Source organism: Eptesicus fuscus, chromosome 10 (assembly GCF_027574615.1).
Source record: "Eptesicus fuscus isolate TK198812 chromosome 10, DD_ASM_mEF_20220401, whole genome shotgun sequence".
Classification (NCBI taxonomy): Eukaryota; Metazoa; Chordata; class Mammalia; order Chiroptera; family Vespertilionidae; genus Eptesicus; species Eptesicus fuscus.
Window position 1 is genome coordinate 13,382,924 of NC_072482.1, and position 15,593 is coordinate 13,398,516.

Sequence of the window (15,593 nt, forward strand, 5' to 3'; positions counted from 1 at the left end):
GTAGCCGATGGAAAGTGAAGTCTGTAAATGTCACCCTTTTTGTACCCCTCCTCACACCCCCTTGCCCCATTGCCTCGGTCTTCATTTGCCACTTAGGTGGAAAGTACTAAGGAAGGGGTAGAGAGGGACATCTGAAGATTGAAGAGAATGAAATGGATGGACCCCATCATGTAAGACCTGTAATTGGCGGGGATTGTCTTAGAGGCCTAGACTTTTAGTGCCAAGAGCATTTTAAATTATTTTCTCCACAGATAATTCTGAGGCCAAGAAGGGACATGACTGAAGTGAAATAATACAGCGGGTGTCACTGTTGTGTTGTTTTTCTCCCCAAGCCCCCATTACATATACAGTGAGGACTCAATACATGTAATTTATATGGAAGGACTTGGGAAAGGCAAAAATATCTACAGAATTGGGCTGAATTGGGACCACCAACCTCACACTATTTTAGGGGAAACCGCGCGGATCCCGAGATAATGGAACACATCCTGTCACCAACTCGAGAAAGGAAGAGGGCGGGAGCCAGAGTGTGCCCAGGCTTTTAGGACCGGCTCCGAGGGGATTAGGGCTGGCCAGAGGCCCCGGAAGGGCACGGCCACGGGTGGGTGTAATCCTACTTCCTGCCTGAGGGAAGGGCGGGGCTTTGGGTCTCCATGGAGACGGCTTCTCCTAGCAACCCGGAGGACGTTGAGCTGAGCGGCTGCCGAGATGGACTCGGACAGTCTCCTGCTGTCCCTGGAGCTGGCGTCCGGCAGTGGGCAGGGCCTCAGCCCGGACCGTCGGGCCTCGCTGCTCACTTCCCTTTTGCTGGTTAAGCGCGACTATCGCTACAGCCGGGTGCTCTTCTGGGGCCGCATCCTCGGCCTCGTCGCCGATTACTACATCGCGCAGGGCCTGAGTGAGGACCAACTGGCGCCGCGCAAGACGCTGTACAGGTGGAGGCGGCGCCCGGGGGCCGAGGCCGCTGGGCGATACGAAGGGAGGGCCACCGGGGGGCCTGGAAGGAAGAGTGGGTGGTGGTAGGAACCGAGAGGGGCGGGGGCTACGGGGTCAAGGAAGCAGGTGGAGAGGGGATTTGCCGAGGAGGGTAGGGGGTGGGGGGTGGGGAGAGGGCCCGAGGGCGGGGCCGAGGAACTGAGAACCCGAAGGAGCCTGAGGGGGCGGGGAAGTGGGGTGGACGCGGTCTGAGGGCGGGGCTCTGGGAGGACACTTCTATGCTTGGGGCATAGGGACACAGGGGAAACTTAGAGACTGGTGGGTTTTCATTGGAGTCTGGGCCAAGGACGGAGGCAGCGCCAGAGCGAGGCGAAAGTTCCTGGATAATGGAGACCTGGGTTAGAAGCCAGGTGCCGCCGGGTGCGGGCGTGTCTGGCTTTGGTAAGAGTTGAACTTGGAGAAGTGTCAGAGGTTGTGTGGAGCTATTGGGAAGCATATCCAGAGATCATCTTCCGTGGAAGTGTTGGCTCACAGCCCGAGGCTCTCTAGGAAGTAGCGAAGGAATGTGGAATGGGAGAAAAGGGATTTAGAACCGGGAAAATTACTTGGACGCCACCATTCGGGACCATGCAGCTGCTTTTTGACTATCCCAGCGTTTATGGGGAGTTCAGCACCTCACAAAGCAGTCTGTTAGGCGCAGGAAGTTGGGGACTACATTTATTGATCCACACATCAATCCAGTACTGGTTGGATGCATCTTGACTTGGGGTTACAAAGAGGGCTGAGACTAACCCCATCTCCAAGTTATTCACATATTAGGGAGGGAGACCGATGTGTAACCTGGCAATCACAGCAAAGTGTGCTAAAACTAGAATAGAGTTGCTATTTCTTTTTTTTAAAATATGTTTTCATTGATTTGAGAGAGAGAGAGAGAGAGAGAGAGAGGCATCGATAGGCTGCCTCCTGCATGCCCCCTACTGGGTGTGGAGCCCACAACCTGGGCATGTGTCCTGACCGGGAATTGAACTAGAGACCTCTCTTGTTGCATGGGATCAACTAAGCCACACTGGCCAAGGCAAAACCAGAATAGAGTTGTACACAAAGGGAGACCAAGGTGGGCATTCCCCTAGAGAGCAGTTAATTAAGGTCATTAGGAAGTAACTTCTTTGTCATCTGAAAGATGAACAGATCTCCAGGAAGGTGTGGGGAAAAGGCATGCCAGTTAGAGGGAACAGTTATGCAAACTTGTTGGCTGAAGCTGACTTTGAGTGTTTGGGAGAAGAGCAGGTGGGTAACCATAACAGTGGCAGCAGAGGGTGTTATGTAGAACTGGATGGAGAAGCCTAGAGGTTTGAACCTTGTCCGTAGGCTATGGGGAGCCATGGAAGGGCTATAAGCAAGAGCCTGCTTTGATCTGAGTGGGCAGAATGGCCAGAAGTGGGTAAGCATTTAGAAATCTATTGTAGTGTCCAGCTGAGGGAATTGAGGAGAGGGCCTGGGTTAGATTTAAGTGGTAGAACTGTCAGGATTTGTGACTGGGGGAGGTGAAGAAGAGGTCAAGGCTGGCTCCTTCCAGTTTAGCAGCTGACTATGTGCTGATGCCACCCACTGGGGGAGAATTCAAGAAGCAGGACAGCCCCTTGTGGTTTGGGTTAGTGGATAGAGCGTCAGCCTGTGGACTGAAGGGTCCTGGGTTTGATTCCGGTCAAGGGCACATACCTCAGTTTGCAGGCATGATCCCCAGCCCTGGTCAGGGCGCATGTGGGAGGCAACCAATCAATGTGTGTGTCTCACATCAATGTTTCTTTCTCTGTCACTCTTCCTTCCCACTCTATCAATGGAAAAATATCCTTGGGTTAGGATTAACAACAAAAGAAGCAGAGCGAATTAAAGAAGGAGGGTAGACCTAGTGAATTGGGTGTGTGGTGCCTGGGGGGCAGAGTGGTAAGGAGGTGTATTAAAGTACAGATCTGGAGTCCAGAAGAAAAATTTGGACAGAGATTTGAGACTCATTTCATTTTATTCCATAAGTTTTTCTTTCTTCAGCACTTACTATGTGCCAGGCATTGATCTAGGCACCAGGAATTCATTGGTAAATGAGACAAAGTCCTTGTATTCATAAAGTTTACATTATAGCCCTAACCGGTTTGGCTCAGTGGATGGAGCATCGGCCTGCGGACTGAAGGGTCCCAGGTTCGATTCCGGTCAAGGGCATGTGCCTTGGTTGCGGGCACATCCCCAGTGGGGGGTGTGCAAGAGGCAGCTGATCGATGTTTCTCTCTCATTGATGTTTCTAACTCTATCCCTCTCCCTTCCTCTCTGTAAAAAATCAATAAAATATATTTTAAAAAAAGTTTACATTATAGTGTGTGTGGAGGGGGAGGGGAGGCAGACAACAAATAAGCATGTATTGCTGTCAGCTGGTGCTAAGTGGTAAGGGGATAGAGAATGCAGGAATGGTTACCACTTTAAATAAGGTGGTCAGGGATGGCCTCTGATAAGGCAACATTTGAGAAAGACCTGAAGCAACTGAGTGAGCTATGTGCTTATTTGAGGGAAAAGAATTCCAGGCAAGTGCAAAGGCCCTAAGGCAGGTGTGTGCTTAGTGTGTTTGTGGAACCCATATAGGCTAGTGTGGCTAGAGAGGGGTGAGGAAGGGGCATTGCAGGACATAAGGTCAGAGAAGTGAGGGGCTGCAGACAATCATGCAGGGCCTTGTGGGGCATTGTAAGGACTTGGTCCAGAGGGAAGTCTTAGAAAGGTTCTGCACAGACACATGGTCTGGCTTAGGTTTTAACACAAGGAGGAGTGAGTATGGAAGTTGGGAGATCAGTTAGGAGGCTACTGCAGTAACCAGGCAAGTGTAGATGATGACTTGGCCCAGGGGGAGAGCAGTGGAGGTTGTTCGAGATGGTTGGTTGGATTCTGGATACTGATTAGTCATTAGCTAGGGCTTTGGGAGGCAGTTGGGTGAGACTCCAGAGAGAAAAGAGGGGTAAGAATAGATCGCTGGAAATACTTAAGGCACTGGAGCAGGGAGAAGGAAATATCAAAAGAAGTAGGAATGGAGCCCGGCTGGTGTGGCTCAGTAGTTGAGCGTTGACCTATGAACCAGGAGGTCACGGTTCAATTCCCAGTCAGGGTACATGTCCAGATTGCAGGCTTGCTCCCCAGTGTGGGATGTGCAGGAGGCACTCGATCAGTGATTCTCTCTTATTTCTGTTCTTATTTCTATGTTTCTATCTCTTTCTCCCTCTCCCTTCCTCTCTGAAATCAATAAAAACATATTTTTAAAAAATGAAGTAGGAATGGGAATGCATTTATTGTCTTTCAGGGCATCCCATGGATAACTTTCTCCTAAGTAATTTCTTGGGGTGGTGGGGGCAGAGATCCTGGCGCACTGGACAAAGAGTGAAAGTGGGGGGAAAGGAGGGCTCCCAGAGGGCAAATTGTTCTGAGATTATTGTTCAGAGTTGGGGCAGAGGAGGAAGGGATAGGAAAGGGGCATTTTCTAGAGGGGCATGGATTTGAGGGCTGTTGTGTTAGAAAGCTGAGAAGTTTTTATATTCAGAAGGAGGCCCTAGAGTGAAGGGAGAAAAGATGAGCCGCGAGCAGGCTGGGGACACAGGGCCTGAGTGAGAGGGGTGGGAGGATGTCCTCGCCCATTGGGAAGTGAGAAAGAAGGGACTGGGCTGGCCAGTGCTCCTGGAAACCTCAAAGGAGGAGAGATCCTTGAGCCTGGGCCCGGCTTTCCTGAGAAATGGGGAAGATGGCCGTGCTGTGGACTCAGTAGGTAGACTGAGCATGACTTAGGGGCCCACCAAAGCAGAGGCACCTGTAACAGGAAAATTCAGCTTCCCGAACTCATCCGGAACCTTATAGTCCAGATATCTAGGAAGAAGCTCTTGGAATTTCAGCATACATGGACCTTTTGTGACCTTTGAAAAAATCAAATGGAATTGGCATCACATATGGGGGTGGGGTGCACCATAGACACTTAGGGCTTCTTGGGCCTCACTCTTGGGAGAAGAGGTGGTGGCAGGAAGCCCGAGTGGGAGGGGGAATTGGAAACCAGGGTGATGTGGATGCTGTTGGCAGCCTGAACTGCATGGAGTGGAGCCTCTTGCCTCCTGCCACAGAAGAGATGATGACGCAGACGTCTGTGGTGAAGGGCCGCTTCATGGGGGACCCCTCCCATGAGTACGAATACACTGAGCTGCAGAAGGTGAACGAGGGTGATAAAGTCTTTGAAGAAGAAATAGTGGTGAGTGAATGTGAGGAGGAGGAGGGCCTGAGGGAAGAGGGCCGGGGGCATCCAAAACCCAGCCCAATAGAAATATGGTGACAACATAACACCACTGCCCCTGAGCAACAGTGTGGGGAGTGGACGGGCAGCTCTTGAGCCTGGCTCTGGGGCAGGGGCAGGGAAGAAAGGGTCTGTGCTGAGCTCTGGGGTAAGGGCATGGGCACAAGCTCTTACATTTTTGTACCAATTATTTTCTTAGATAATACATCCATATAGTTCAAAATTCAAATGTACAAAAAGGAATATAGTGGAGTGTCTCCCAGCCCTGTCTTCCAGTCACCCAGGTCCTTTTTCTGGGGGACAGTAATGTAACCATTTTTGCATGTGTGTGTCCAAATCTTGCTACTCAAAGTGCAGCCTGGGTCAGACACATCACTCTGCTCTAGGCCAGTGATGGGCAACCTTTTGAGCTTGGTGTGTCAAACTTCGCCAAAAAACTGAGCATAACTCGGGTAGTGTGTCACTTTGAGGAAAAAACATTTCACAAATGTTTCATCCTCAGGAGCAGCAAATGTTTCATCCTCGGCATGCGGCTGCCTCAGCGGCCACGTGTCATCAGAAATGGCTACACGTGTCAGTGCTGACATGCGTGTCATAGGTTCGCCATCAGTGCTCTAGGCGTTTGAAATGCAGACTAATGGGAGGTGGGGGATGAGTATCTGCATTTTAGCACATTCCCAGGGGATTCGAATTCACTTTTAAATGTGAGAAGCTCTGTCACCTGAGACAGCAAATACCTTACCTCTACATATTCCCTTGTTATCTTCCAAACAAAACAAAACAAATGGCAGCATGTTATACATACCGTTCTGCGCCTTGCATTTTTACCTAACAATACATTTTGGAGATCTTTCTATATCAGTGCCTTAAAGAGCCTCCCCACTCTTTTTACCATGTGTGAATGCAACATAATTTAACCCGTGATGTTGTCATGGAAATGGAAGTTTCCAAGGTTTAGCTCTGACAAGCAGTGATCTTGTACGTACATAATTTCCACTGGATGCAGTCTACCTGAATGACCAACTCCTAGAGATGGAAAGCTAGGTCAGGAAAGTAAGGAGCCCAAGTTTTGAAACTAGACAAAGCCAGAATTCAAAACACAGTCTTTGGACTTGAACCGAGGTGATGCCCAAAGTCTGGGTCCAACACCCACCCCTTCCCACCTGACAAACTTAACTTCCCTTCAGTTTTATTTTCTGTAAAATTTGGATCATTATATTTGCTCCCCAGGCTTGTGCAGATTAAATGAGATGACATTTTCTGAAACGCCTGGCCTAGACACTTATTAAATATTAGTTTCCATCTCTCCCTTTGTCAAGAATTCCAGTTGGTAGCCCATGGGAAATAGGTGGCCGAGTGACTCTGGGGGCCCTTGGTGACATGTTTTCCCTGTCGAGTGCTGTTTCCCCCCAACATCTCTATGAAATCCTTTTGCTCAGGGTTGTACTTGATATTGATTGTAAACCAAATCTCATCTGCATAAAGATGTGATAATATGGGGTGATGCTTGGGAAATACGGGGTGATGCTTTGTCAAGTCAAAGAGTAGGATATGAAACTATAGAAACTATGATTTTAATTGTGCTTTAAATATATCATAAAAAAAGATAGAAGGAAGTATACCAATATGTTATCACTAATTATCTTTAGGAGGTAGGATTATGAATGGTTTTAATTCTCAGGTATACTGTGAAATATTTCTGATTACCCAAGTAGTTTACAGTAAGCATGGTTGCTTTTACATTTTCAAAAGGCAAAATAATCAACATTTAAATCTGATGATAAGATGGTATGCTTCTGGAAGGGTACAGAAACCATTAACTGTGGTTTCCCCCAGTGAGGGCAACTGGGGGACGAGGGATGGGGTGAGAGAGACTGCTTTTTTTTAGTTTTAAATATTGCACCACCAGTATGTACTACTAATTTTAAAAAGAAAGAAAATCTTGATAGGAGGAGAGGGAGGGCTCACCCAGCAGGACTTTTCATGGACCGGGCATCTACACGGTGGTGACCAGGCCAGATGGTTGTGCAGAGGGCCCTGCACCAGGGGGAGTGGGCACAGTGCCCTGGCAGGGAGGCTCGTCTCCTGTCTCCTCAGATCCGGATCAAGGAGGAGACCCGCTTGGTGTCCATCATTGACCAGATAGACAAGGCTGTGGCTATTATCCCCCGAGGCGCCCTCTTTAAGAGTCCTTTTGGACCCACCCATGTCAATCGGACCTTTGAAGGTGAGTTCCCTGGCGCCTCTCTCATGGGCAGGAGGACATCTCTTCCTGAGCATAGTCAGACACATATGTGGGAGTCTGAGCAAAACTGCCCACTTCCTCAGAAAAGAAAGAGCTGTGACCCCATCAGTTGGGGGGATGTGTCCAGTGACCTGGCATTGGTGGTTGGCATGGCTTACCCAGTCACTGGACCCTGCCTGAGTGAGGGTGGAGAGCATTTGGCCACCTGGGTCTCAGGTCTTTCCATGTGTCTGGCCTCCCTGCCTTTTCCCACCTTCCTCCTCATTGGTCTCTCCTCATTGCAGGATCTGGGCCAAATCTGGGTGGAGGGAACACTATTCCCTCTTCTCCCTTCAGTTCTGTCAGTAGCTAACTGAGTCATTTGCAAGCTCCTCCACGTGTTCCCCATGGGTTGAAAGTGAGCTGTGGGTTCCCTTCCCACCTGCTGCCTCTTTTTAGGACTGACCTTGTCTGAAGCTAAGAAGCTCAGTTCCTACTTCCACTTCAGGGAGCCAGTTGACCTGAAGAACAAGACTTTGCTTGAGAAGGCAGACCTAGACCCCTCCCTGGACTTCATGGACTCCTTGGAGCATGACATCCCCAAAGGTAATAGCCTATTACTTGGAGGACCTTGGATCTGCCCTCAGGCCAGAGCAGTGGGCCATGCACCTGCCATTCTCCTCTGAGAGTGGAACCAAAGCCTGGGTAGGAAATGGTGGTTCAGTGGGTGCTTGAGGCTGGGGCTTCCTCAGGGTCCAATACAAGTTTCAGCTCATAGGAAGCAGTGGATAAATGTTTGCAGACAAAAGGGTTGTCTTCCATATTCTTTCACAGTCAAGAGGTCTCTCGACTTTCGTATCAATCTTGAATAGAGGCACACATCCATCTCTGTTAGTTTGGGGTTAGATCCAGTGTTTGGCACATAGCTGGTGCTCAATAAGTAGGTGCTGATTGACTGAGCATCCGCCTACTAAGGGTATGAGTTCTGTATATTTGCTTCCTGCTATGTGTATGGGACTTTTAAATCTTAAAACATACAGCTTCAGAGGCCTTCCTATGCTTCAGGACACACCTGGCCCACGCATGCACCTTTGGGTGGTTGGGTCACAGAGACCCATTTCCATCTTCTGAGCTTCACCGTAGAGCACGTGTTCTGAGAAGATGCTCTTGCTTGGATGCTGGACCCCAGGGCAGGTGCCAGACTCTGGGCAGTCTGGGGCGCACCCAAGTCAGCGCCTCTAACTCTTTCTGTCTGCATGTCTGGCATTTCTGAGAACTGGAGGGATTTGTTGTTGATGATGGCAATGATGATAACAACTTATAAAAGCAGTAGCACTCTTATTGTGTGCTAGGCATTGAACTCAGCCCTTTGTATACCTTATCTCATTTTAAGATTCACAGCCAACCTAAGAGGTAGATATTGTTATTATCCCCATTTTATAGATGAAGAAACAGAGGCTCAGAGAGTTAAACCCAAGGGCACAGTAAGTGTCAGAGAATGAGACTTCAGGACTCTGGCATTAACTGTGGTGTCAAGGAGATGGTGTACCCCCCCCCTTTTTTTTTAATCCTCACTCGAGGATATGTTTTACTGATGTGTGTGTGTGTGTGTGTGTGTGTGTGTGTGAGAGAGAGAGAGAGAGAGAGAGAGAGAGAGAGAGAGAGTGTGAGAGAGAGAGAGAGAGAGGAGAGAGAGAGAGAGAGAGAGAGAGAGAGAGAGAAACCAGTGTGAGAGAGAAACATCAATCGGTTGCCTCCTGTATGCTCCCTGATCGGGGATCGAATCTGAAAACTTTTGGTGCATGGGATGATGCTCCAACCAATTGAACCATCCTGTCAGGGTGATGGTGTTTCCTTTTAAGTAGACAATGAGAATGGACCACTAGAGGAAACACTTTTGAGGAGCAATGAGGCACCCAGGTGGGCTGGAACTCAGGATGGAAGTGGGATGGCAGTAGTGGTTAAGGCGAGGGCTCTGGAATTAGACAGCCTGGGTTGGAATCCTGAATCTGTCACTTGCTAGTTGTGTGACATTGGGTAAGTCCCTCAGTTACCTTGTGCCTCAATTTCCTCATTTTGAAAAGGGGAATAATGATATTTTCTACCTCATTGGGTTGTTATGAGAATTAAGAGTTAACACATATAACACAAAATAATTCTAACAGTGCCTAACATATAAGAATTCATATAAAAATTATATATAGAGAGAAAGAGAAAGAGAAACATTGATGTAGTTGTCTCCTGTATGCTCCCTACCATAGATAGAGCCCGCAACCTTTTGGTACAGGAGACGATGCCCAACCCGGCCATACTGGCCAGGACTTAATTGATCTATTTTTAGTGGCAAAAGGCCTGAGAGGTGGGTTGGGCAGGCCTAGGAGGGCCTAGAGGGCCAAGGGTAGGAGGCCTACATCAAGGCAGTAGGGGCTTCTGGTGGCTTGTGAACAGGTCTGTGATAATAAGGGAGTGGTGCCTGGCTGGATGGAGAAGTGGCAAGCCAGAGATCTGGAGGCATTTCAGAGCTCCTGCAATGCCCAAGGGGCCAGGCAGTGGGCCCCAAGTGGCTAAGGGCTGCCAGCAAAGAATGGCTACACTGGCCTTGGCCACATGGGGGTGCTCGAGGCAAGCCTCCCTGGGCATGGAAAGAGATTCCTGGACCTGTTGGGGAGATAACGGTTTATAGTGGCTGGGGCATTTCTCACCCATGAGACACCCTTTCCAGACTCCAGTTATCTCCTCCAACTCTATGCTCCCAGACGCACATCCCCGGGGGTGTTGATAAAGGGAGCCAGGAATGTTGTGATGGTGGGACCCAGCACCAGGGCTGAAGGGTGGGGGAGAAAAGTGCTCTTAATACCCCTGATCTGGGGGCAGCAGCCCCACCTCCCAATTCAAGGTGAGTCTGGAAAGCCCTGCTGGGTGCTGACTCTTCAGCCCTCTCACCTGCAGCTGGATGCCCAGGGCCAGTGGATGAGGCCCTTTTCCCATAGTGCTGAGTGGTCAGAGGGGCTAACACAAGAGTGCCCCCACCCTTGGAGCCTCATCCTCTGTGCGATAGGAGGGCAAGGAGAGTGCTAGGGCCTTTGCAGTCAAGACCAAAGCTGGCTAGATGGGCTGTGGGGGTCCAACAGTCTTCCTATGGGAATCCCATCAGCCCTGTCTGCCCTGCCACTTGGGGTGAAGGGTCACAGAAGGCAGCTGTCTCTCCCTGCAGCAGGGGTATAAAATAGGGAGCATTGGGGGTCTTCCTAAAGGATGCTGGGGCCACCCTGATATGCCCAGCCAGCAAGTGAATTTACCAGGCCCCTGGGAGGTACAGGAGCTGGGCCTGGGAAGTGAGTGAGTAGCAGTGGCCTGAGGTCCTAGACATTCTGCTCTAATGGTGGACCTCAGGGCTGAAGGATCAACTGATGGTGTGACATCCCAGTCCACTCCAGCCTGTCGCTCTTTCCTCAGTGCTGGAGCCTTGGGAGTTGAGGCCCCCTGGCATCTCCTGTGTGTGTGGGCCTGAGGGGAGGGATGCTCTTGGACTGACCTTGGGAAACCTCACAGCTTCTGGGCCTCCAGCTCCCTTCCTCCCAAAGCCACCACCAGAAAGCCTCCAGGAAGTCAGGCCCAGTTTTTTCTCATGATGGCTTGGTGGGGGCCATGGTGTAGGGATGGAAGTGCGGTCAGGGAGAGCAGACACTCTGATTGAGCTCTCAGCCTCCCTTCCTTATCTGCCAGTTAAAGAGCAGGAGGAGCTGCTGGGAGGCTTCTCGGCCAGGCAGACAGCAGAGAATGGGCTGGGCTGCTAAGGCAGACAAGGAAGAGTCCCCTGGGACACCAGCACTGGCTGGTGGGATGGAATGCCCTGCCCAGGAGAGATCATTAATTCCTTTCTGGGTCGGAGGCACTTGTTCAAGGGGACTTTGTGTCACTTGTGAGCAGGTGTGGTACAGGTTGGCCCGTCCCCGGGACTCCTGTTCTGTGCCCATGGAGGTAGGTCCGAGATCAGCAGCTGGTCCCTGGGACAGCCTGGGGCCATGATGCCCTGCTGAGCTGTTCTGTCTGCCCTGGGTCTGCAGTTTTGTGGGAGTGAGTAGCTTTGGGGGCAGAGCCATCCTCCTGGTGGATGCAGGGAAACAGCTAATAGTTCTGAGTTTGGGCTGCAGCCAGGGGAAACAGATGGAGTGCCAGGTCAGGAGGCCAGATTTCTAGATAGTTCCCTGCCAGTCCATGCTCCTTAACCTTTCACTTCATTAGCAATAGCTACTGACCAGCTATTATGCGCCAAGCACTGGGGACATCATTGTGAACAAAACAGGCACCATCCTTGACTCAAAGAGGTTTGGAAAGATAAATGAAAGAGGATGAGAAGTGGAAATGTAAAGTAGAAGGTGCCTCACAAACGAAGTCATCGTGTCCTGTGTAGAGGGGCAGGCAGAGCAGCAAGGGAAGCAGAGCAGGAGGGGTGGAGGGCAGGGCTTCTCTCCTTGCTCCACTCTGCACTGGAGCTGACACCTCTCTCAAACTGGGGGGAGCAGAGGCTCCAGCACAAGAGAGCCCTCAGCAGCAATGCCCAGTTCAGGCAGCAGAGGGCAGCAAGGGGCCTGCCTGGAAAGCAGCCTTTAAAAATGTGGTGGTGGTGCTTGGGGAGGCGTTGGGGGGACAGGGGAGAAGGGAGGACAGGAACGTTGCAGAGTTGTGGGGAACATGGGACCCTCCATCAGCCTTCTCTTGGGGGTATATACAGGTGGCTCCTCCTACCTAGTCCCTTGGAAGCCTGGCTAACAGGTGCTCGGCCTTCTGGACCCAGGTCCTGACCTTACCAGTCAGACAGGGCCCTCTTCCGGCTCTATAGGACCCTACCCACCCCCCAACCTCTAGGGGGTTTGACCATACCTTGTGGCCCTTGGTGGTGGGAGTGGCCACTCTGAGAAGGAACCCCATGCCTATTTTGTGTCTGAGACAAGTTGTATGGTGCTGGTTGGAGAGGTTTAAGCTACCTGCTGCCCCAGACAGCCCTGGTCCCCAGCCTGGTCCACTGTCCCCATCAATGGAATCTAGTGCTTTGCTGCCTTTCTTCCTGGAGGGCAGGAGAATTTAATTAAGAGAAGCATACCCTCACCTGAGGTTTCTGCACTAGCAAGGTGGGTGGGAGCCTGGGGCTCTGGGCACCCAGGACTTCCTGCAGACTGCAGTAGGCCCTGCTCCTGGTTCCCGGCTTGTTCCCCACCAAAGCCTCAAAAAGCAGCTTGCAGAACCGAGTGGGTGCCAGGGGGCAGAAGGGGACCTTTGGGGAGACTGGGCTGTGAACTGAAACACCAGGGCCACAGCAGGCTGCCTTCCTGGAACCCCAGAAGGGCAGAGGCAGCAGCAGCTGGCTGGGCCCAGCCTTTCCAGCAATAAGAAGTGGGTGAAGGTGACAAGCAAGTGCCTGGCTTCCCAGGTAGACACTACGTGACTCCTGGCACGTTAAGAGTCTGTGTGTTTCCTGGGCAACCAGCTGAGCCAGGAACAAGGAGAGGAGGACAGGAGTGTGACAGGAATGCAAGGGAGGGAGGGAGGCAGTGTTGTTGGCTGGCCCCTCACATGCCGCTTCCACACTTGGCCAGCACCCTTCCGCCTGCTTGGCGCTGCTGTTCCCCTGCCCCTGTAGGGTCACTGTATTTCTCTAGCATCCTTATCAGTTTCTCCTTGCTCTCTGTAAGTGCGAGTGAGGGGAGCCCCTGCTAATAAGCCTGGGCCCCCTCATCTGCTAAAGGAAAGAGGTGGCCTAACCCTAGGTGGGCAGGTTGGTGTAAGGTTGGGACCCAGCCCTTGCTCAGGGTGTGCCAAGATGCTTGCAAAAAAAGAAAAAAAAAAGATGCCGGCACTAGTGAACTGATGAGTGGTCTAGGCTGGAGGACACCAGGACCCGTTTATCCAGGGCAGCGCCTGCTCCTTCTCAGTTCAACGGGGCTGTATGGCTGTGAGCAACAAGGACAGGGAGGGCCTGTCCCCAGATGATGCTCTGGGCACAGGGTGGGGTGACTAAGGGATGTACCTTCCTGGGGTCTGTGCTTCTGTCCAAAGGCTGAATGCAGTGCCCTGGAATCCTTTGCTTTGGCCTGTCCCACTCCCATTACCCCCTAGACATGTTTTCTGAATGAGTGACTAGGAAAGCAACAGGCTAGGGCCTTAGGCCTCTTAGGGCAGGTCTGGGAGGTGGAGGACTTCAGGTGCCCAGAGAGGAAAATTGTAGGAGCCACGGGAAATACTCCCTTTCCCTGACCAGGACAGCATCCGCACCCCTTCCTAGGCAGTGCCCCAGCCAGAGCCCTGGTGGCCCCAGGGGGACACTCTTCTTGATGTTGTCTGGCCAGCACTGTGTGGGCCTGGGGGAGTGGAATCACTGTAGCTTCTCCTTCTTTATCTCTTGCCTGGGTGGCAGCACTTGGTGCAGGCCACTGCACAGAGCTGTGGTGGGCTCCCAGCCAGCCTCTCCCTAAGCAGGCCAGGGCCAGCTGACCTACATGCACCAGAACGCTCTGGCTTGGATTTGGGCAGGTGACGGCACCCTCAGCAGGGCTGAGCTGCTGTCAGGGCCAGGGATCCTGGTGGTCAGGTCTCTTGGATACAGGGTGGCCCTTGGTGGGTGGGGACTGAACTGTGAAGCTGCTGGGTGTGGAGTGACCAGGGTGGGCCATGGCTGGAGGAGGCCTGTGGGAAGCTGGGGCAGCAGGAGCCAAGCAGCCGAGCTGAGCTGGCAGCCGATGAAGGCCTCAGCACAGCTCTCAGTGCATCACTGGCTGGTCCAACACCAAAACCTTCAAAGCATTTGCCTTTCTGGCAGGGTCTGGAACAGAGCTGCGGCTGGGCCCGGGAGGGGCCTCGGTGCGCAGGGGAATAGAAGCTCCAGATCTGCATCCAGAGGCGATTTTCCCAGGCTCCTTCCTCCCACACAGCGGCTCCCTCCCTCGGTTCTGGAGATGGATCAGGTCCTTCCCGCCAAGTCCTCATGGCCGTACAACTCAGCCATGGGCTGGGCTGCTCCTGTCTGGGGAGCAAAAACCAGGGCAGGACCCAGGATAGACAAAGGCTCATTAGCTGTAGCCCAAGTCCCCTCCCGCCAAGGATGGCTCCCAGTCCACCAGCAGCCAGAGAGGGCTAGTGAGCTTCAGGCCCGAAATGGTCAAACTTCTATGTGAGCCCCTGGTCAGGTCTAATCTATCTCAGAGCAGAGGCTTCTGGGACTGGGGACGAGAGAGCAAAATAGCAAGTGGGGGCAAACTGCACTAGGACTGAAGGTCACTGGTGATTACCCCTAGCAGAGCCTGGAGAAAGTCTCCCCAAACCGGCTCCAACTCCCCTCTGCCTTTGGATTCAGCTTCCTCCCCCACTCAACCTTTAACTAGACTTGCTGACAGGAACAAAATGCACTCCTTTTGAGTTTCACCTCCTTTCATTTCCTTTGCCCTCCCCCTGGAAGTGGTTTTAATGAACAGTGAAATGGCTAAAAGGCAATCAGGAGGAGTAAAGCGCCGGGGTAATTAAACTGTCTTCCCTTTTCTGAGTGGAACCTTAGCACCTGGGCCTGGCTGCCCAGGGAGCTGGGGCCTTGCACACTGGGAAGCGCTCTGGCTCCACAGCACCCAGGCCTCACTTCCTCCCCAGGGTCCTGGAGCATCCAGATGGAGCGAGGCAACGCCCTGGTGGTGCTGCGCAGCCTGCTCTGGCCAGGCCTCACCTTCTACCACGCTCCGGGCACCAAGAACTGTGGCTACATCTATGTGGGCACCGGTGAGAAGAACATGGACTTGCCCTTCATGCTGTAGGAGGGGCCCGCCCAGGGACTCTGTATGCAGAGCATCAACATTATTTTCTTACATTTCAGTGAGTTTGGTCTGTTTGTTCTGTCTTGCCGCTTCCCCGCATCTCCACCTCCATCTGGTGTCCAGGCTCCGAGGAGAGGCCCAAGGAGCCGGGAGAGGCAGCTCTAAAGCAAGTGGCAGAGGATCGCAATGTGCTAACAAGAGAGAGAATGGCGGGTGGAAATGGCTGTGGGAGGTGACGGCCAGAAGCCCTTTGAGGAAGGCAGCTCCTGGACTCACATCAGAGTTGTACACAGGCCAGGCAGACCAACTTGCCTCCTTGCAGCCCCCA

General features: G+C 52.1%; 1 protein-coding gene across 1 annotated transcript; it reads left to right on the forward strand.

Moving 5' to 3' along the window:
• Nucleotides 1-674: 674 nt before the first annotated feature.
• RSPH9 (radial spoke head component 9) lies at nt 675-15,323 on the forward strand. Its single transcript, XM_008153251.3, has 5 exons — nt 675-935; nt 5,035-5,200; nt 7,340-7,469; nt 7,926-8,072; nt 15,105-15,323. Exons 1-5 carry the CDS (start codon nt 709-711, stop codon nt 15,263-15,265), a joined length of 831 nt encoding a protein of 276 aa, XP_008151473.1. The 5' UTR covers nt 675-708; the 3' UTR covers nt 15,266-15,323.
• Nucleotides 15,324-15,593: the final 270 nt, after the last annotated feature.